The 24295-nt window shown below is 28.0% G+C and overlaps 1 protein-coding gene across 1 annotated transcript; it reads right to left on the bottom strand.

Moving 5' to 3' along the window:
* Window positions 1–21: 21 nt before the first annotated feature.
* LOC112693911 (RING finger protein 17-like) lies at window positions 22–23829 on the bottom strand. Its single transcript, XM_025569173.1, has 22 exons — window positions 23611–23829; window positions 22024–22318; window positions 21663–21944; window positions 21442–21583; window positions 15959–16250; window positions 15780–15896; window positions 15602–15710; window positions 15357–15532; window positions 11910–12245; window positions 11647–11834; window positions 10491–10656; window positions 9539–9757; window positions 9342–9481; window positions 8005–8014; window positions 7144–7330; window positions 6928–7082; window positions 6267–6410; window positions 6073–6186; window positions 2045–2669; window positions 1426–1540; window positions 1193–1349; window positions 22–576 (listed from the first exon to the last, which is right to left on the bottom strand). The coding sequence occupies exons 1-22, from the start codon at window positions 23743–23745 to the stop codon at window positions 469–471; spliced, it is 4212 nt and encodes a 1403-aa protein (XP_025424958.1). The 5' UTR covers window positions 23746–23829; the 3' UTR covers window positions 22–468.
* Between the last annotated feature and the right edge of the window lie 466 nt (window positions 23830–24295).

Here is a 24295-nt window from a genome sequence, read left to right as displayed (position 1 = left end):
GTTGTTTATTAATATTTGATTCTCTTAAGTAAATATTTTAAACTGTATGTATAAAATTAAAAAAAAAAAACACAACTTCGTTGTAGTATTTGATATCTTTAAGCCCCAATAAAATGTCGATCAAGAAAACTGTAGATAATAATAAAATACTTAAAAATAAAATAAATTACTTTTTGCTCACAAAAAAAAAAAAAATAATAATAATAATAATAATAATAATAAAATAAAAAAAATAATTGTAAAATGTAATAACGTATGTCCATGCTGAAGTGGTACTATAATCTACAGCGCACCGTGTTGTAAGGCCGACTGCCGATACAACAATGTAATTGATGTTATTAATTAATTAGAGGTTATTATTGAATAATAATTCTAATGAATCGGTTGACAATCTTAACTTAAATGAATAGATAATAATCATAATATAAAATATTTCGAGTTATCACGAGTTACAAATTTAAAAACGCATCACTTGGGAATTAACAGCCGGGAGTCAATCAGCGGCTGGTACGCTAAGTCTCCCGCGCTGTTGTATAGATCCACGTCAACGGTCTCGTCGCCGTCGGCCGAATCGCCCTGCGGACAGAACAAGTTTTTCAATACCATGTTGCAACGGGTTAGTTCAGAGGTTCCCAACCTTTTTTGACTCACGGCACCCTTTATTATTTTCTATAAATTTGGAGGCACCCTATAGCCTATGCCCTATACTCTACAGTTAATACTGAATACGCAATACTAATGTATCGTATATTTAAATTTATATTTTGTAACTTCGGTTTTATTTAGCATTAATAAACAATAAAGATAAGATTTATTCACAAGTATTTCACCGTAAATAACTTTAAAACAGTTCACATCAAATCGATAGCAATCGAACCAGTATGAAAATTAAAATTATATGTATTAATAATTAATTCATTGAATTATATTGTATATACCTAATTAATTATACACAATAGGTTTTATTCTATGGACATAGAGTATAGTCTGTTTTATTACTCACAGTGCTATATTTTTCACGAAGACGTTTAAAAATAAATAAATATTTCAAATATTTTTGCGGCACCCTAAATTTTATCTCGTGGTACTCTGGGGTGCCACGGCATCCTGGCTGGGAACCTCTGGGTTAGGTAAATGACAAGAATATGAAAAATATGTTTATCGCAATAGTTATTTATATTAAAACACGTACGATCCAGACGATTTTCAATTTGATGTCTCTCAACAACTTGGTCATTTTTTCTACCACGTCTCTGGCATCGGCGTCATCGCTCATCGTCACTTTGGCCAGTCGACAATCGATTGAGAACATTGGCAATGCGAAAAACTCGGCTGGGCAACGTCTAACGCTATGGACACGAGAAAAAAAAATCGTTGAACGGATATACGTGTACGTATGTTTATGTTTACTTTCGTACAACTCACTTGTTTTTAACCAGTTTAATGGATACGCCAAAATCGACTAAATGTACAAACTTCCCGTTATCGCTAATGATGCCCCGTTTCCACAAAAAGTTGTGGAAAATAACGACTGCCAAGCCTGGAATAATAATAATAATACAATTTTTTTTTTTAAAATAATAATTAATACGTGTTATTCCAGAGTCTTTCGCAATAGAGGAATAGCTTATTTAGACAATATTTAAGAGGGAGGATGGGGAGATTCGCTTCGGGCGAATACATTTTAATCCATTTTTGGGGTGGGGAGGGGGCGACGAGGCACTACTGTAGCCCGGTATAATATCGTATTAATTAATATAAACAAGACATTTTTAGTAATAATACTAACATTTTGATAAAAATTAAAAATTCTTAATAGAATGCGCAATCAACTAATTAAGGCTAAATAAATAATTAATAATTTTTTTTATACATTTTTTAAGAATAAATAACTTTAAAAATGTAGAAAAAAATAAATAAATAAATGCTATTTTTTTTTGTCGAGGGAGGGGCATACGAATATGGTCGACCCAAGGTCCAATATTTGTAAGCTCTGGTTCGCCGTTTTCGAAACCATCTCACTTTGTTATTATTATCAACGTACCTGGCGCAATGTTGTCGAGCACCGGCAGTTTGGGACATTTATCGAGCATAGTGGTTTGCATACTGTGCTTGGACACGGTGATGTCGATGCCATCTATTCGCTCGATCGTCAACGTCACGCGGATGGGCGAGATGACCCGGGATAACTTGCCCTCGACCACCTCGTTGGAATTCAAACAGAACCTCAAGTAATCGGATGATTCCTCCGCGTCGCTTCCCTCGTCAGCGGTGCTTCTCTCGTCGTCGCCGTACTCGCCTTTTCCCGTGGCGCTGGACACCGCGCTGCTGCAACGGCTACCCGGGCCAACGACGGCCGACGCCACCGTGTCCCGTTGTTCTTGGTCGACGGAGGCTTTGTTTACGACGGCTTGATAATGAGCGGAGCGGATGTCCGGTCCGACCGCGCCCTCGGTATCCTTTTTGGCCGCGCCATCGGTATCCTTTCCGGCCATGCCATCGGTATCCTTTTCGGCCGTGACCTCGGTCTCCTTTTCGGTCATGTGATCGTCCACACCGATGCACTCGATCAGGTTCATGTCCGACGCGTAACAGAAGTACGCTGATTTGTTCGTGACCAGCAGCTGACAGATATCCTGGGGTGGTTTTCCCATTATAATTTTGCTGATCTGCACAACAAGGTACGGTGAAATCATATAACAATCATCGTTTGGTCAGCACCCAAAATACCGAGCGAATGTTTTCGAAAGTCGAAACGAGACTTGATCGTTCAAATTTCGATCTGCGAACGAGACTTATATCACCGTCCGTCGAATTGCAAACGTCTTATTTAACCGTCATCATTTAAATATAATGAGAGTGCATCAAGGCCGTATCTAGAAATTTTTTTCGGGAGGGGTCAAAAACATGTATATTGTAATTTTACTGAATTTAGTTTTTAACTTTTGATATTTGGTTAAAAATAAGACAGAAAAAAATTTAATCTTCTTTTATTAAAATTAATACCATATTTTTATATGATATGTTATAAAACTAAAAGCAGTCAATGGTTAATTGGAGTTTAAGTCATTTTTGACTGAAAATATTTATATTGGTATTAAAAAGATAATTATTTTAAACATTTGTAAAATATCGAAGAAATTTTGGGGGGGGGGAGGAGTCCAAACACCTTGCCCCCCCCCCAGATACGGCCTTGAAGTGCATAGATCGAAATGGATGATTGAAAAATATGGTCATAAGTTATCAGTAGAATTGGGCGAAAACAAATCAAAATTATGAATAAACAATAAAAACATGTATAATTGATCATTTTGTGAATAAAGAATAGTATTTTATTTTAAATAGTTTTAGTGGAGAATAAAAAATAAATAAAATAAATTGTGAATAATATTCACATTATAATAAAGCCTAATGTGCGAATAAATACACGTCGACAGCGAATACTAAACCTGTTAGATTAGCCCATTATTTATAATATGTAATATAATTTATTCATTTTTTTAGGAACTTTTCGATTGCAGATAATATCTATATTTATATATATAAACCAAATAACACTCAATCACTGATCATCGGTAGATGATCAAAAAACGTCAAATCGAATGAATTTGCAATTTGATATTATGGTTCCACTAACACTCTAGATGCGCAATAAGGATTTTCCAAAATTCAATCCCTAAGAGGAGTAAATGGGATAAAAACGAAAAGTGTTAAAATTTAATATGAAAAAAATCGCCTAAATGGAAATGCTAAAGCTATGACTATGAAATTTGGTGAATGGTTTTGTTTTATAATGTAGAGATTAAAAAAAAAGGATTTTCCAAAATGAAATTCCTAAGGGCGTAAAAAGAAGTAAAAACAGAAAGTGGTTACATATGAAAAAAATTGCCTAGGCGAAAACTCTAAATCCGATTCATTTGAAATTTTGTTATATTTGTTTTATAACCAATAATTACATCATCATAGGCTTAAAATAGTGAAAATTAATAATCCATTAAAAACTATGTCCCGGCTAAGGCCTCTTTCACACAGTTCGTTTCTTTAACGGCAACGGAAACGGATCGGATAAAAAAAGAAAACGGAGAGATAAAAAACATAGTTATTTCTACTAGTTATTCACACTATCCGTTTCAATCAATGGACAACTCGACGGATTGCCTCGATATATTTTCGTTGTCGGAACGTTTTTAAGACAGACCGTTTATCAAGACTATAAAATAGATATAACATTTCACACTTTCCGATTTAGCGTCCGACAATTTTTATCCGGTACCCGTTTAAGTTTAATAAAGTTTAGTTTTTATTTTCATTCGATCTGTTTCCGTTGCCGTTAAAGAAACGGATTGTGTGAAAATATTGTTCATTTACTATTTTCATCCGATCCGATTCCGTTGCCGTTAAAAAAATGGACTGTGTGAAAGAGGCCTAAGACTTCCATAAGAAGCCGGGTTTTGTTAGTATATAATAAATTCGAAACACACCGATTTTAATTTTCAATAAAGTTAGAATTTAAATTATTCATAAATCATTTGAGATAAACAGTTATGTGGAATAATGAATGACGAACAATTTTTTTTTTTAAATAATTAATCGAATCATTTTTTTATTCAACTAATACCCAACTCTGGATACCAGTCTAAATATGTTACAGTCGTATACATTTCTACACGCTTGAAGAGAAGATAAATCATTCGCATTCGAAATATGATGCAATGGTTTTGATTATCTTATGGTGCGTTCACACATGTGTAACATGCAATTTGCGTTTTTGTAACATATTCTTTCTTGTAACGATTAGCGAACTTGTACACATTTGTGTAACAAACCGATGATTGGCTGATAGTCGGTAATTTAATGAAACATCAAAGGATGTTACACGAACATGTTGCGGCCTGTATGGACAGATTTGCGAACCTATTACTATTAACTAGGGTACGGATTTTAATGCCCTAAAAAACACCTTAAAATTTATTAGAAAAATGCAGTTATGACCTAAATTTTTTTTATTAATTATGTAAAAAATGTATTAAAAATGTGAAAAATGAGTACCAAAAATGCACTAAATTTTTTTTATTTTATTTTACCAATGCTTTCCACACACGTAGTTCGTATTATTATTATCGTCATCGACTATTATACCATAATTTAATGACAACGATAATATAAGACAATAAAGTGTAGCTGTCAATAAATTGATTATAGAAAAATATTGAATACTTGAAATTTTTATAATTTTTTCCAAAAATACTAAATTCTTAAGAAATATGAAGATAATTTTCTTAAAAATAGTAAAAATACCAACAATTAATTAATGAAGTAAATATAAAAAAAAATGCAAAATAAAAATTGAATTATATGAATTTAAATCACTTGAAACATATTTTTTCAAAACTGAGCATTACGTAAGGATTTAGAAAAAAAAATGCATTTTGCATTGAAATCCGCGCCCTACTAATAACTAACCTATTATTAATAATTTGTATTATTCCAACTGGCAGTTGACAATTGACAATGAAACGAGTTAGTATTTATTTTTTATTCAAATATTTCATTTCGAATATATAATGTTCCAGTATTCAAACGAAATGATTTTAAATTTATAGAAATTTACCATGATAAAGAAATATTATGGAATTCTTTGCATAAAAATAATTTTAATAGCATATTAAAAAAATTATGCTCGGGTTTCCATTGCTGATCAATTAATAGGTTTATCGAAAACGGTGTCACCTGACAAATGTCGTAAAAAAATGATTACTTTACTCTCTGCATATAGAAGAGAAAAAAGCATTAGTATAGGATGAGGTGTGTATTTGTATTTCAAAACGTCTAAGAGAATAGCTGCAGCTACCCGAGTAGACGTAAACATGTTGACTATACCCTCAATTTCAGAGAGTCAAGAGACTAATTTTTTTGTATGGAAACGACTAATTTATGACTTGTAACATGTTGCGTTAAGTGTGGAAAACAGTCGTCAGCAATAGCAAAATTAATCGGGTTCAACGTATTTTTATATTATCGTTGAACTTATGCACCATTATATCATATTATCGAACAAAACGCAGTACTCACAGCATATGAATTTGACGTAAACGACAAATCCAACGTTATCGTACACAATTGCTCAACAATCAAAGAATGTAGAAAATCGAGGGTGTCACGTTTCCATCGGTAATTTTTCGTCATCTATAAATAAAATATTTCAAACGTGTAATTATTTTTATAGCAATGAAATCTAAACGGTATAGAACATTTTTTTTGCATACCGGTAAAATAGAAGTGAAGAATCCTTTTAAACATAACTGAGGAATATCAGTCATGTACAAAGTTGATCGAAGATCTTCATGTGAACAAGTTTCGATATTACCATAATCTAAAAACTGAACAGTGAATTTTCCATTTTCTTCTACCTGGAATAATCGAAATAAAATTAACAATATTTTACCTTTAGAAATCAGAATAAATTAGTTAAATGGTTATTTTTAAAGGAGCGGATTACTTAAGTTCTTAAGTTTTATTTTTAAAGATTTTTTTTCTTACAACTCAAAAATCTAGTTTGGCTACCTTTCTTCAGATAAACTTTAAAATTTATATTAATTTAAAAGAAATACTATTGATGTAATTGCTTCACAACCAAATTGATAAGCAACATGACAATAAAAGTTTTAGATGAAAAACTAGTGTTTAAAAAAAAATCTATATATTGATAAGTATCATGAAAGTTTGTTAACACCTCCATCAAGCAAATTATAGATATTAAGGTAAGTTAAGTATGTTTAGATTTAAGACAAAGGTTAAAACTAGTTTATATAATTATATAGTGCAATCATTTGTTTCTCTTAATAAAAAAAAAAAATCATAAGTCTGCAAAAGTTTGAAAGTTTTTTTTACCAAACATTTTTTCTACAACAAAAAACAAATACTAACTTTTGTGATTGTTCCTCTGTACCACTGGTTATCAAGATGATACCTTACAATAACCATCTGTCCTTGTTTCCATTTGACGTTCATAGGTTCTGGTTGGGAATTAGAATATATAGAGTTTAATTCTTCTGAAACATTTCTTAATAATTGAGAAGTTTCTAGAATGTTAATATAGACAAAATTAAAACAAGTTTTATTTCTAATATTATGTTTTCATACCACTGTCACTTGAAAAAACTTGAAAATAAATATGGCAATCCATATCAATATACGTTACCCAGGCATTTAATCGAGATTGAGTAATAGGCAGAGGAGGAAGCCAACAATTTATGGTCGTGTCATAATTTGAAGACTCGAAAGTCTTGTTAAATTCCGATTCTGATTGGGAGGATAAGCATTCATCAACCTGTTGGAAAACATTTTAATACCAAGTTCTTTTCAGAAGTACATTATAAACTAAAAGATAGCATGAAAAATTGAATTTGACTGAATAAGAATTGAGTTAAAATTAAGGATTTAAGAAATGCAATATTCTGATTGTCTGTTGAAAAATAGCTATATTAATAAAGTAATTGAAAAAAAATTACAATCAAAGAATACATTGAATTTCTTATTATATAGTTTATAACTTAATTAAAAATAATGATATTAACATCTTAAATTAATAATTCATTGACAACATTGTGAACTCTAAATGAAATTATTTATCACTTTTTTTATATGTTTTTTTTCAAATCATTGCGAGCAATGTAAAGTAAAAAAAAATGTGTAAGTTCTATAACTAATAAAATAATAACAAAATAAAATGTTTTAACTTCTTGATTTAAAAAAAAAAACACAAAATAAATTAACTTAGTAAAAAAACTTGAAAAAAAAATTGTTTGAGACTTAACAATAAATTAAGAAGTACAAAACTTAATATTAAGAAAAAAAAAAAAAATGTTAATTTAATTAAATGCAATATTAATAAACTGCTGATTTTTTGAAATCAGCATTTATTAATATTTATTAATCTGCTAGAAAAATGTATCTAATTTTTTCTTAACTTTACTTGTTTCTTTGTGATTTTAATTTACTCACCTTTGTATATCTGAAAAATAAAATATAATAAATATTTGAATGCTTTGTAAAAGTAGAACAATTTCAGAATATCAATAATAATAAAATCAATTTTAATCACTAGACAAAGAATCTAAACAAATTAGAAATCCGCTTAAATATTATTATTCAGTTAAATCTTAAAGAGAAATAATAACAACATTTCTAACAACACGGAAATAAAATTTTAAATTTATTCTTCTTGAAAAACCACAATTAATGCTTTTAATTCTGCATGTTACAATACTATTAATAGTTTACTGACTGTACTAAATGGTAAGCATCACTCAGAAAAAAAACAATTTAAGGCTATAAGTGAAAAAATCTATAAATGTAGACAGAGGCGTATCCAATTTTTTTTGAATTTTATGTATTTTTATTATAATCAATAGACAATATACATATACTAAAAATTTTCCGGTGGGAGGGGGTATAACCCCCTAACCACTCCCTGGATACATCACTGAATGTAGATATGGTCTTTTTACATTACACCTTTAGATTTTTAGATATATGTATAGTAAATAAATAAAAATAAAAATATTACACTTGTAACTTTAATATTTACACCGCTAGTGTGTATATGTATATATAAATATTGAAGTCTTATATAATGGAGTATTAAAGTATTACGTCAGCAAACTAGGGAAGTTCAAGAAATCGGACAATATCTCCAATGGGTTGGAAGGCTGAATCTCAAATCTGATGTCAGCATCATATCTATCAAAAATTGAATTAACGAGCAAAAAAATAACCAAAGGTGATGAATTACCAACAGCATTGAAAATTTTATTATTCTTATTTTTATATTGATAATTGAATAAATTAATTTTATTAATTCGAATAAAAGAATTTAGGGGTTTATGAAAATGTTGACATAAAATAGGAGACTAGTAGTCATTTTCTGATAGATGTTGTCATGGGGGAGGGGATGTCAAAAATGCTAAAAATTGGGCTGACATAATACTTGAATGTTCTCTAAATGTTAGGTGTAGGAAAGCCAAATAGCTTAATAACTTAATAATCACTCATAGGAGTGATTGAAGACTCTACTATATGATGCCCAAACATATCATTTAAAAATAAAACAGAAATATATTTTGAAAATTAATATCTGGTCATAATATTGTAATGAATGTTTATAAAATTAAAATATGATAATATACTCAAATTAACTAAGGAAGTTATTGCTTTTACAAAATAATATGTTTAAACATTATATTATTTTTTATTCTAATTAAGTAGATTGTATTAATTTTATTTTTATTTTGCATACTTATTGATAGTATTATTATTTTAATTAAATGTAAATAACTTACTCTTTATTACTCATAGCAAAACCTTGTTCAATCATAAATGTGTTCATATTTATCCAACGTTCATGTACTGGTTTTAATGCTTCAGGCATTTTTATTTCTTTTACCCATATTTCTCCTAAAGCAACACTGTCTTTCTTTCCCTAAAAAAGTTAATAATAATAATATAAATGTTATGTTGATGTTATGTTGATACATACTGTTTTTGAAAAATATACAACAGAATATTTCTTTAACTCTTCAATTAAACGATCACAACTAAATTTAGGCCATTTACTATCTGAAACACCTAATGGAACTAATTTGTCCATACAGCAATATACAATACCAGATTTTGCATTAATTAAATTTGGTTCAAGTGTGTACAAAGAATTTAGTGGTATTCCATGATTTATTTGGTCCAAATCATAAAACAAAATCTATAATAAATAAAATTATATATTAATATAAGCACAGTTATAGTTAATACATTTTAAAACTTCTTTATTTTGTAACAAAATAATTTACATTCTTATTTTAACAAATATAAAATAAAAAAAAAATACCATCTGTTGTTTTTATATACTACTATATAATAGAATAATTTATTCATTAGTATAATAAAATACTTAATAAGTATTTCGTATATATATCAACAATATATTATTGTTATCAAGGGCACATTTTTCTTATATTTTCCTAAACATTTATTGTATGCTCTCAACTAATAATATTTAATTTTGATTTTCAATATTAATATGTATGAATGCCCACAAAGACTGAGACTCTTCTCTAGGCTTAAAGTAATATAATGAAAAGCATTTATCAACATGAAATAATTTTTATCAATATGAATGTATCAGCTGTAAGTTCCATCTGAGTTTCTACTTGTAAAAATTCTGGCATTTATATTATTATGTACACTACAAAAAACACTAGAAAAAAATGTAGCTCTGTTAAACAATTTATACTTATCAAATAATCTACAGTAACAATTGTTTATGACAATGTAAACAGAAATCAATATTTTTAGTAAATTAGCAAATTATATTAATATATAAATTACCTTATGAAAATTATGAAAAATAAAATTATAAATTTCACTGTTATTCTTATATAATAATATCAATAAAAGTATAAATTATTTATAAATAATGACAAAAATAAACTCACACTCGCAGTACCATTTTTTGTATCTATACTTAAAATTTTTCCTCTGTACCAATTACCAAATTTTTTTATATATACTGCACATAAATCATTTACTTGCCATTGTGTTTTTTGATTATTTTTTTTGAGTTTCTTAGAATTATACACATTATTCATCTGTCCAATTAATCTATAATCAGTTTAAAATAAATTAATTCAAAGTCTAAATATGCATCAGTTATTAGGCATTTAAAAGAACCAAAAAGAAAACAAATATTAAACAAATTTTTATAATTAATATGGTTGAATAAAAAATTAAAATCTAAAATAAATCATTAACTAAATTAATTTTAAATGTATTATTTATTATGTAAATAAATATAATTAAAAATCATGTATATGTACAAATATATTTATTGTTTTTCTCATAATTATATTTATACTTGTACTTTATATTCAAATACTTCTTATTTTTTATTTTTGTTGTTAGTTAATTGTATACGTTTAATTACATATATGTTACACATAAGTAATAGTGAATATAAAATAATTCAATAGTACAGCATACTTTGTTTTTGTCTGAATAATTAATCTGAACAAATATTGTTTTAAGTAATGTGTTTTATGCAGAATTCTGTAATAAACACTTGGTTTTATATGTGATATTCTTAATAGTTTTACATTCATGTCAACAATTCTTAAGAACTTCAAAAAAATTAAAACTTTTACAAAATATCTCTTTAATCACAAGATTGTATTAAATGAGTTTCATTTTATGTGAATACTAATTAATAATAATTTAAAAATTATCTTGTAATTTAAATATAAATCACATACAACATACAAATCAATTAAAATATTGAAAACTGTTGACAATATTCTAATATTTCTATATTGCTGATATTTATTCTTATGACTATATTACAAAACAATTTGTTTTTCATAATCAAATTATTTATAATGTTTGATAATTTCAAAAATGTCTGCAAAAAAAAGATTGTAAAATAGGCAACCAAACATTCATCACACCGATAATACATTTCATCATGTGCCGTGAATGTTTGGTAATCAATCTTATGGCTTTTGATTAGTATCTAGTGTCTACCCTATACTCTTTAGTATATTTAAGTATAAATTCAACATACATATACATATATATATCAATTATAATTATTCTTACTTGGTAGGATCATAATTAATACGTTTTAAAGTTATTTCATCAGGGCTGATAACTTTAACAATTGACATTTCAACACCAGGAACATCCTTATTAGCTTTAGTTTTAGGCCATGAATGACTTACATCTTCAACAATTGACCATGGCTTAACAAACGCCATAGTGTCTTCAGTTGAAAAAATCACAGGTTTCTATGCATTAACATATAATTTACAATAAGTGAATACTATTATTATATAATACTTCTGAAAAATAATATTACTCACATCTCTAGAGTTGCTATGTATAAGCTTAGGCTTACGTTTAAGGGGTGTTCTTACATTTTCTTTAACAAATGAATATGATCCAGGTTCTGACCGCATACCATGACCTTGAGCTATAAGTTTGCTATTTATACACACTTCACCTCTTGACGTATGATTATACAGAACCACTTTGTGTGAATCTTCATTAGCAAATAGAACCTTTGCAGTCAAGTTATCATTCATGGAATCATCATTTTTCATTAGATTAAAAAATGCAGCAGTTGCATCATCACTCCAATTGGTACATTCTATACCATTAAATGCAGGATAAACATCTGACAGTGATGCTTTTATTGCCTAAAATAAAATACAAAATATTTAAAAAAATTATTTAACACGTTCACCGCCCAAGACTTTTTTAACAATCTTAGGACAAACCCAAACCTAATATGATTCATTTCTAGTTCTAAGTACTTATACTTTTATAGTTTTGACCTTGAAAATTCGTTTTTCCATTTCTTCCTGTTTTTTAAGGCTTGTCACATATTTGTGACATGGGTTTATATGAACAATTATTATTACACAAGACCCAATGTCACACATAGTTGACATTGGATATTTTATTCTTTTCATGTTCAAAAGTGTTAATATACCAAGTTTATATTTATTTATATTAATTGGAATAATATAAAAAGATACATCAGGATTAGAATAAATAAACAAATTGTTATAGAATTTAAAAAATAATAATAAAGTTTCATTACTAGGGCTAGGATAGTATAGGATTTTGCATTTTTTTTTAGGATTTACAGGACATAGCTTTTCAAGCACAAAATGTGATTTGGTCATATACGAATCCAAATATATAGTTTTTATTTTGCTTTTTTTTGCATTTTTTGCACTTTTATGGATTTAGAGTCATTTTGTAGCATTTTTAGGTCATTTTTTCAATTTTACGGGCATTTTTATACTTTTTTTAAATCTTGGTAATATTTTTATACATTTTCATTTACACTAGATGTTCTCGATAAAAGTTTTGAATTTGTAACAGAAATAATTATATAAATATTTCAATTATAGAGATAGTGTGTTAGTACTCGTTATCGATAATAAAACCACTTATATATTACAACAATAAACTTTGATACCACGAGTTATCTTACATGTAAAATTAGATGATAGTTTTGTGGAGTGTACCTACGTATGGTTTTGTTAAATATCTATTTAGTTAGTGTCTTTACTCTCGGGATTGCGTATATATTTTTTATTTTATAGTATTTTTTGTTGTTTATTTCAGAAAATTTCAAGCTGGTCATTGCATGATAAGTCCAAACTTCAAACTTGAGTTTTTTTTATGCTATTTTCTTATAATATTATAATTTAAATAATTTTCTACCGAAATATTAATTAATAAATAATAATTAATAATTATAAATTATAATTTATAATGCATTTTTATAATACTTTAAAATCATTTTTTATCTTTTGGGCATTTTAAAGGTCATTTTTAGGTTATTTTAATGTCATTTTTTTAGGTTTTTTGGGTCATTAAAATCCTAGCCCTACTCATTACGATACTGAGACCAAGAAATTTTTTTAGTTCGTCAACATCAATATCATGCCACCTATTAAGATTTGAATATCGGCTATGTCCTTATTAATCACACTGTTTGCTCTTAGATTTATCCATGTAACAATATTTTTAAATAGTTCGTCGTCAAAAAATAGATTAAAATAACTGAAAGGTTCGGAATTTGGTACATTACACCGTAAGCCAGGAATACCGGTGAAATCAACAAATTCGGGTTCTGTATTTATATCAAAATTCCATTCAGAATTTTCAAAATCAATACCATTTTCCACAGAATTACCGTCAGAGTGTTCACTTTCAGATTCATTACCTGGTGGCAGATACTCTTCAGAACTACTATAATCATCCTCGTCAATGTCTGAATCAGAATTGTAATTTAATATTTCATTGATTTGTTCAGGATCCATGTTTTAACGTTTTTTTATTCGCAAACGATAATATAAAGTTATTAGAAAAATATAGTATCACCTTAATAACGATTTTCACGTGTTTGGAACAGTAATACCAAGTGAAAAAATAAATATAATAAGCAATGTAGAGAGAAAAAGATTATAAGATTATCACGTAACATTAATTTCGATTATCTCATGATCTCGTGACACTAACAAAAAACCACGTACACCGTTAGATGGCGTAGGTAGCGCTTAAAAAAACCAACATGCTGTGATATTTGTATGAAGAAACCCAAGCCCACGATAAATTATTGAAAATCATATACCGAATGTCACATATGTATGACATGGGTTTTTTTAAAGAGACCCCATGTCACACATATGTGACACTGGGCGGCGAACGTGTTAACTAACTAATTACATTTTAAAATAATACAGAATACACTATAAATAAAGAATTGGTTTTAAAATTCAAAATTTATTCTCAAATAAATTAATTAAAGACCTAAACAAGATGTAAAATTTATTATTAATTTTTTATTAATTAAACCTTTCAGACGATGTCAATTTTGATTAATGTGTTGCTTGATGTTATTCTACATCTGTAGATATGATTTTGGTCATTATTTTATTCCGTAGATTGTTCGCTGATAAAGGTTTTGTTTAATGGAGTTTGGATTTTAAAAATGCTCATTAAAATAAATCAAAAGCTATAACAAGTTGATCATAGGATAGGGGGGCTAACCAAAATCACTGAGAAAATAATTGATCGTCAAAAACTTTATGAGGTCATAGATTAACGAGTAGAATTGTTTAATACTTTTATTAATTCTTATTACATATTACAAAAGACCAGGAGCTTTTTTGTCAACAACAGGAACAAGTAAATTCAAAATTATTCACTCAAAAAATAATTCTAAAAATAATTCAATAAAATAATGTTGTGCAATAACCACTGAGAAAATGTGATATTCTACATTCAAACTTACAACTATTTATTGTCGACAATAAGCACTCTAAAACTCCCTAAAAAATTAACTTTAGGATTAATTCTGCTATTTATGATATACTAAATAATATCTACTACTATAATTAGTGAATTTTAAGATACATACACATATAAAGTAACTAAATCTATACATTTTCCCAAACAAAATAACTAACAGTTAATAATTAATAGTTTTATTTAATTTTATTTAAAAACCATTATTATCAATCATTAGGAAAATAATTTAATGCAAATCATATTTTCCTGAATGTTCTAAAATATTTCTCCCTAAAGACGAATATTGTTTCATGCATTATAGAAAAAACAAAACTTTAATTTTGTTTTTTCTTGATTTTTAGAGTTCTTTTAAATTTTTTGAGTGTATTTGTATCCACAATTGAAAATCGGATGTAATTTGTGACTGAACATTTTGGATTTAAGTGACCTGTTGATCAATTTAAGGGTTGTAAGAAAAAAAATGTGTAACAATTACTTACTAATGGTGGTGTTTTAATAAGACTTTGATCAAGCACTCTTAACTGATCCCATGGTAATGTTTCTGAGTTACCATAATCTATATAGTTAATAGTAACCATGCGAGATTCTGGTAAACTTATTATTTTTGCTCGATACCAAGTATTATCAATAGAATATTGAGCTGCAACTGCCATTCCTAAAATTAACATAAATTTAAATTATAATAATCACAAATAAGTAATATATTAAAGAAATAAAAGAATACCAATTTGTGGTGTGTACAATAAATAGCTCTTATTTGAATCATATTCAGTAGGTTTGTATATGGTTTCTAACTTTTTCATAATTTCTATTAGTAACTCATCATCTTCACTCTGTGACAAAAAATAATAATAATAAATGTATTTACTTTATTATACAGCTATGAGTATATATATAATTACTGTTCGGAAATAAAATTCATTTGGTGAATATAAATGACATAAAATAATTGAATATACTTCTCCTTCTTTTAATATTTTATTACTAGGCAATTTAATTGTGCTCAAAAGTTTTTCTCTCTAAAAATATTTAATTTTTTATTAAATTGGAAAAACTAAAGAATAAAAAGTCAAATACTCACTAATGCTATTGTCATATAATTTTCAGTTGTACCATATCCCAAATACAACATAGCATCTCGTATGGACATTGGATGAATACCATTACAAATAACATCTACCTCAATTCGTTCACCATTTGTTTCTATAGGATAAATAAAAAATGAATTGGTCTTCTCTTGGGTTATTAAATCACGGAATAATTGATATGCGTCATTTGACCATCCAGTTGTTGCCTTTGGTTTTAGGTCATATAAGGCACAGTTATAGGCTAATGGAGGAATTGAGACAACAGATTCTGGCACCTTTCTTATTCTGTAAATTAAAAATTATAAAACATTTATTAACAATTTTTTATTAAAATTTTTTTTAAAAATAAAGGTACATAGACATTTTTAGACCCTGTTTGACAAAGTAAATAATGAGTTATAAAGTTTTTGTGATCACGGATATTTTTCATACATATTATAGTATAAACATTTTCAGAAATAATGAAACATGAAAATGTTATTTTTGATTATTTATATATTTATTTAAAATCGAGACAATATTAAGTTAAAATTAATTGGGACAAAGCAATGTCAACCCTTTCATTAATTTATATCTACTTAATAATAATACATTTAATATTTAAGAAAGTGAATATATTAAAATATAATTTACTTTAATAATTTTAAATAATAATAATATTTTTTCCCATAAAATAAATTCATTAAATATTCAAAACAACTTTATTGGTTTTCATATTATCGTATTTATCCAATATAGGGTTGCCATAAATTTATAAGGCTAAACCGGGACAAAACAAACAAATTATTGAGTAATATACTTTTTATATATATTTTAATATACTGAGAGGACCAGTGGAGATACAAAGAGGGAATGTGGGAGTCAGTTCCCCCTAGGAATTTTTTTAAATGATATAAAATAATGTTCTTAGTGTGAGAGCGTTAGAAACATAAAAAAAAATAATAATAAAATAAAAATTATGATTTGTTTGCAAATCACCCCCCCCCCCCCATACAAAACTTATGTATACGTCTCTGAAGAAGACCATTAATGGCCGGCAATATATTTAAAAATATTTTTGTAAAATAAAATATATTATATGTGTAAATTACAAATTATGTCTTTATTATATATCGTTAATCGATTATGATTAAAAATACACTTTGAGATAAACTGGTCGAAATTAAAAATTAAACAACACTACATTTCCTCTAGATGTCTAAGGCGGGACATATGGACGTCCCGAAAACATTTTCCGGGACACCAAGACACGAAGTCCAAAACCAGTGGCAATCCGGTTTTCCGGGACGTATGACTACCCTAATCCAATAACCAACAATGAAGGCATGATTTAGATTACCAGAAATTAGACCGAATCTGTAGGATTAATATCCAAGCAGGAAATCGGCTGCTTGAAAAAAGAGAAGATTTTAAATACTTAGGTACCTAAATTAACCAAGGCGACTAGATCATGAAAATAAGATCCAGAATTACATCACAGGCAGTCAGCTTTCATGAATAAGAAAACATTTTATGCTCCAATAGTATGATTATTCCGGTGAGGAAACGCTTCATAAAATTATATGTATGAAATTTAGTGCTATACGGCTGCGAAACCTAGATTCTTAATAAGGGACTAAAACAAATCCTCAAAAGCTTTGAAATGTGGTGTTGGAGAATAATGCTGCGAGTAAGTTGGATACAACTTACGAAAGCATAATTTGTGAAATAAATGAACGCATATAATGAATGAACTCAAAATCATAAAAAATGATGGAACATAATTGGTCGCAGATTGAGGCAGGTCCGTAGCCAGACCAAATTTTCAGGAGGGGCAAAGCAAATTTTTGGGGGGGCATTATATATAAATGTATTAAATATTAATGCAATTTTTAATTTATTTACATTGACATCTAATTAAATTAACACAATGAATTACAAAATAAATTAACAATGAAACATATTTTACACACGTGTACTGCTGCAGTCGGCGATAAAATGAAAGAATATTTAGGTGTTCTATAATAAAATGTCAATTGATAGGAAAGTATTGAGCTACGATTACGATAACGTTAGCAATCAATTTGCCAACAGTCGTCGTGACACGTCAGTATCGTCGTCATGGCCCGGAATTTCCGAAATAAATACTACTATACGGCTAAAAAAACTTTTTTGATCTATTCTATTACCGATGAAAATGTTATAAGCAATAAAATACGTAACTACCTAAACATCTTTCTAATATTTTTAGGGGGGGCAATGACTGGGTATAGGGGGGGCAACGCCCCCCTTGCCCCCCCGTGGCTACGGGCCTGGATTGAGGCACAAAAACAAACTAGCTTAAAGAATAGAAGAGAAAATTGATGGTAAGAGAGACCAAGGACGTTCAATAACTTCATTATTTTAACAACTGATCTCCAATATTAGACTATCAAGCTATATGAAACTAAAGATCTTAACTGGAAACAGGGAAGAGTTGAGAGCACGTGTTCGAGATTGCGAAATCAACCATAGTGTTGGATACAAGAAGAGAACAGATTGTTATAGCCGATTTAATAATATATTACATAGTTTATATTGGCTGACTGATATTTGACCATTAAAATAAGACGTCGAGCGTCGCGGTCGGTGTCGTGACTGCAGTTCGTAGTAGTGATGGGCACTATCGATAGTGACGTAGTGATATGGGTGGGAGGGGGGCGAGGGAAGACAGCAAAATTTCAGAGTAAATAATAAAATATATTTTGTAAATATTTAAACCATTTCATATTTTTAACGCAACTATAAATTCGGACCGAATGAAAAGAGCACGGAATTTTTCATTATTTATTCTGTGACGAATTCGGAAATTCCCTTTCTTTCAGTGGCGGTCAAACGGAAGGGGGGATTAGGGGGATAGATCCCCCATGACCTTTTTTTAAATATTCATATTTCATCCATATTATACATAATATTTAGTAATATAATACCTATATTAATAGGTATTCATCCATTTTCAATTTGAAAAAATAAATATACTGTACTTATAAGTAATTATACAGTCTCTAGGCTGGAATAAAATTAACAGTTTAAACATAAAACACTAAAATATTAATTGAAAAAAACTTTTTAGGTTTTTTTCATTTCTTTTATAGTTAAATTATAAGAATATATGAAATTTAAATTTAGTACTGAATGCTTAACATAATATATTATATTATTATATGAATTGTGTAATTATATTATTTTAGAGTCGTCTCAATGGTTTAGCCACTATGGCTGTTCATCGTGGGGTTGTTAATATAACTGCAGACGAAGTACTGGACGAATTGGCCAAAAAAACCAAAAAAATAGATTTAATAATATAAATATCATTAATATAATTTAATTTTCATGTTTAAAAATAAAGATTTTTATGTATAGTGTTTGTTAAAAAATCAGTTACATCCCCCCTTCACGACAAAATTATTTGACCGCCACTATTTTCTTTGAATAATATTTTGTGTTTGGATTGTTTATGACTTATACTCAGTGAAAATGATTTCTATTAAACATATATTAAGTTCAATATTGTTTATTACGTCTCTTTAAGAAAGTGCGTGATGCTTTGACAATCCAAAGAAAGTTTTATTCGTGGATCTTCAGTTGTTTAGTTCACACTGTTTCGTAACTGTAATTTTTGTGCAAATAAGTACGTGTAGTGGTTATGAAATTATTGGATAACTTTGTGAAAATTTGAATTTTCCGCTACGTTTACCTGCACTCAACTGTGTGAGTATTAAATATTTTATTTATGTAATTGTATGTTGGACTGTCTGATATGTTGTTCAAGCTTTAATTTATTAAAATCTGGCCATGTACGAGTTTTATTCTCACATACCCAGAGTTCGGAACAAATATTTACGGTTTTTAGATTTTTGCCTATAGATAGATCTGGTGTAAAATATACCTAGTTTTTGAAATGTTCGATAGTTTCTTTTGTAACTCCAACTTTTATCATTACAATTTTTTTTTATTTTAGCATCAAAAATGAAAATAATAAAAGAAATCGGGGCGGGATAAGATAGTTATAGTAAGTATAAGTATCTATAAGTAGGTTCTATTACCTACTTAAAATTAGGGATCATCTCGACGATCGCATAATTAAATAATACCTTTGTACATAGGCGCAACTATGGTAAAATATCTGGAGGGGCTATAGCCATCCTATCAAAAATTAAAATAATCTGTAGATCATCCCTACTCTTATATACCATGTTAATACAGGTATTTTAGTTGGATTTACTCTTTTTGTATGTGGCACTATTGTTAGTTAAGTATGCTGTATGCAGTATGCCATGTATAACATGGAATATTTACGGAGGGAGGGGGCTAATCTCCCCAGCCAACTCCCCCTAGTTGCACATATGCCTTTATAACTGTTATATCAATGGCTGAAGTATTAATAAAGTATTGTATTAATAAACGTGATTGTAAAACAAATAAACTTTTTTATTTTAAATTCAACCTGTATAATTCAAAATAATGATGACTGTTCTTGCCAAAAAGTTCTTTAGAACAAATGTATATAATGTATAGTATACATTAAATTGAAATACCTAATTAAGAGGGCGGCAAAATTGTCTTCCGCCCCGGGCAGTCGATACCCACGCTACGCCACTATCGAATAGTTTACACCAGTGGTTGCCAACCGGCGGTCCGCGAGAAAATTTAGATGGTCCGCAGAAAAATTTAAACGTTACTTACAGAATCTTTTTATCGTTATTTCCACAAAAAATTAAACCCTAGACATGGTATTATGTGGATAATAGATTAATTTGTAGCAAACAATTAAAATATTAAGTTAAATATGATCAAAAAAAATACCTCATCGATTTATTTAACGGTATTTACGTAAAAAGCTATTTTAAGCTAAAAGTTGTCCGTAAAATTTCGAGTATGTATTAAGTGGTCCATTGAGTCCAAAAGGTTGGCGACCACTGGTTTACACTATCGAATAGTAGCGTCATAGCTAATATACAGTGCGCATGCTCGTTACGTTACACATTAGTTGTTATTTATATAAATTGAATTATTATTTGATTTATTCAGTGTCATTTTACGTACCTGTGTACAAATTACAGTAAAACTATTTTTAACGAAGTACGGATTATTTACATATTTAATACAACTCTTTCGGCCCCACCATAGATATATATATATTAAACATAATTAAATCTTATTATGTTATAGGGTATAACAGTATAAAATATTATGTAATGGAACATTTACCTCAAAAGGTTGAGAATCCTTGATCTAAAAGATCCTAGTAATGACTTTAGTCATATTTTCAGTACTATTTAATTAACTAGGTATGTGTTTTGTTAGATGATTATAACTATAATTTAAAATTACATTTTATCAACCATTAGATAACTTAGTTAAATAGTTTAAAAATGCACCTTGATTTAAATATTGAAAATTCATTGTAAAATTTTTACTTAATAAATATAATTATAGAAAAATGATTTTTAAGTACTTGTTAAACATTAAAGTTTCTGTAAAACCATAATCAATGCAATGAACTGTATACAAATTGTAATCATTTTCATTGTAGATGTGAACTACAACCCCTCGGCACCATTGATCGGTTGATAATTGCACAGCATACACCACATTGTCTAAAAGTCAATGAAGATTAAAAGATTAAGACGAAATATGTTAATTATTCACATTAATTGTTTTCACATAAAAACTTACTCATTTCAACACTTTGAACTACGCTTTGTTTTTTTCGTACGAATTTGTTCACTTCATCGGAAACAGCTTTTAAAGTATTTGTGTTGTCATGCAGTTGCAAATAGAAGTCTGATGGACTATTTACGAATGTTATGAGCACAGTCTCGACTTTGTTTTCGGTGATTTCTTTAATGAAAAAGTGATTATCATTTTGTGTCTTAATGCTATCAGTGGATTTAGTTGAATGATCACTAGAAGTCGAAACGTTGGAACGAGACGTATGTGGACATACAGGTGAAGGTGCTATTTTTACAAATAAAAAGTATTCAAAAAAATATTCAACGACAGTTTTGGAGTGGAAAGAATAATAATAAAGACTTACTATCATTTTCTAATTTAATCGTAGAACTTATTATTGTGTATTCCGAAGGCAAATTAGGAGTATTAGTTAGTATGTATTCATCAGACATGTCAATAGTAGGAACTACACACTGCCAAATAGCATCAAAAATATTAGTGTTGAAAAAAATTGATGTTTCGACCTTGTCCTTTTTCGCTATGTAATAAGTTGTATCTAGTGTACGTTCAATGTCAACAATAAAATCCGATAATGTGGCAGATAAATATAGATGACTATGCAGCATCAAGTCTATTTGATTTAATTTTGATTGCAAATTCTAAAAATACAAACAGTTATGAGTAGAGCGCGGATTTATATGCATTTGTATATTGATTTCAGTTGGTTGTATGATATGCTAAGTTAGCACAAAATTTGTTTTATGACAAAACGATTTAAACAATCGAATTTTATTAGAGCATATTTTTTCATATTTCGATATTTACTCATTTATTTTTATATTAATGGATTATTTTACGTTTTTAATTTTTTTGTTAGCTAATTTTGAAATATTTATTAGGTATTGTAATATAAGGGGTAAATCTGTTAATGAAAAATTTAGAAAAATATTATCAAGAAATGAAGACTACGACACACTAAAATATTAAAAATTTTTAACGGCGAAAGAGAATCAATTCAAACCGGCGAAAATTTATCACCAAATTAAATGATATATTTTTTAAATATAAACTTATACTTTTGTAGATGAGGAGGGATAATTTTCAAGATATAAAAATTTGTTGAATGATAAATGGCAATCAATGGTTTTTGAAAATATAACTAAAATTATTATCATACAATGCAATGTGCATTTAGGAAAGAAAATTTAATTTACAACATATTTTTGATTTTTGATTTCTTTTTTTCTTTTAGATGAAAATTATCTACAAAATGATTTTGGTTAGTAAATTCTTTTAAAAAGAAGAAGAATATAAAGTTTTTACAGTAGGGTTACAAAATTTTAGATGTAATTTTTTTTATGTATTATTTCAATTAAATGTTCAAAAATATCGAGTGCATATTTTTTTCTTTCATGCATATTTTAACACATTAGTACTTAACACATACTTGTGCATTTTAAAGATTTTTTAGCGCATATTTGGTTGGTTATTAATACATATAAATCCGCTCAATAATTATGAGTAAAAACAAAATCGATTTAAAATTTCAATACCTAGAGAGAACAGAATACTTTTTAACCAAAAGGACAATTAGAACAAATAAAATACCAATAGTTTAATTTGGAGTCTACATTCTGAATATTAATGTCATTTTTATAACTAATAGAAAATCGTATTAATTATGAAATAGCACGGTTGCCCAATCATTAAACAAGGAGTTCAAACAACGGGCGAATAGATTGGTGAAATTCGAGGCACATCTAACTTTTTAACAATTCACGAATATCCCCTCCGCTTGATTTATAAATAATGAATATACAAATAAATGTGTTGTATTGAGACTTGCGAAATAATTAAAAAGAATCTAAGGAGAGTGGCGATCGCAATCTTTAAGTAAATTTGGCGTCACTGTCAATATTAAGTAGAATATTGTTATATCTTATATACTTACATCTATGGAACTACTTAGGTGGTCGATTATATTATTTATACATTCAACAATAGACATCTCAGATTGATCTATCATGTTTAACACATTTAGCTCAACACGTTGTAAAGCACCAATTAAGGAAGATACAAACGTCATTACTTTATTTTTATTGTTATCAGAGTCGATATTTTTTTTCTTCGAATAGACTTCTAAGTGTTTTTGAATTTTTACCTTCAAATCCTAGAAAAATGTAAAAGAAATAGTTATAAAAACATATTACAGTATACATTTTAAAAAAGAAAAATAATCAAAAATCATATTTTTTTTAATACATAGTACTCAATTCAACAAGTAAATAAACAAGACGCCAATTGAAAAAAAAATTAATTTGTTATTTTTACTTAACACATATATTCAATTAAAATGTTATCCAATACTCAATAATAATCATGCAAATTACATAAATATTTCAGATTTAGACAATTTTCATTGATGTTATCCATAAATATCAAACCAATTTTAATAAACTCTACTCTAGACTTCCTATTATATACTATAATGTATACGTTTTCGTTAATCGTATATTGAACATTAACTCTCTATGCATACATTTATGTATATTTAAATAAAAATACATGCGAATAAAAAAATTATACTACGTTTAAACTACAGATAAATGAACGATATTAATAATTACGAGTATATA

Source organism: Sipha flava, unplaced genomic scaffold (assembly GCF_003268045.1).
Source record: "Sipha flava isolate LNK unplaced genomic scaffold, YSA_version1 119_pilon_pilon, whole genome shotgun sequence".
In the NCBI taxonomy this organism is placed as follows: Eukaryota; Metazoa; Arthropoda; class Insecta; order Hemiptera; family Aphididae; genus Sipha; species Sipha flava.
Note: the sequence above shows the minus strand (reverse complement) of the source record. Positions and strands in the feature narration are given on the sequence as shown.

Coding starts and splice junctions, on each gene's coding strand:
- LOC112693911 (XM_025569173.1), bottom strand. CDS start 23,745: ATGACGTTTGTATCTTCCTTAATTGGTGCTTTACAACGTGTTGAGCTA. Junction 6,187..6,266: donor TCTTCACTTCTATTTTACCG/GTATGCAAAAAA, acceptor TTTTATTTATAG/ATGACGAAAAATTACCGATG. Junction 2,670..6,072: donor TTACGTCAAATTCATATGCT/GTGAGTACTGCG, acceptor CTTGTTGTGCAG/ATCAGCAAAATTATAATGGG.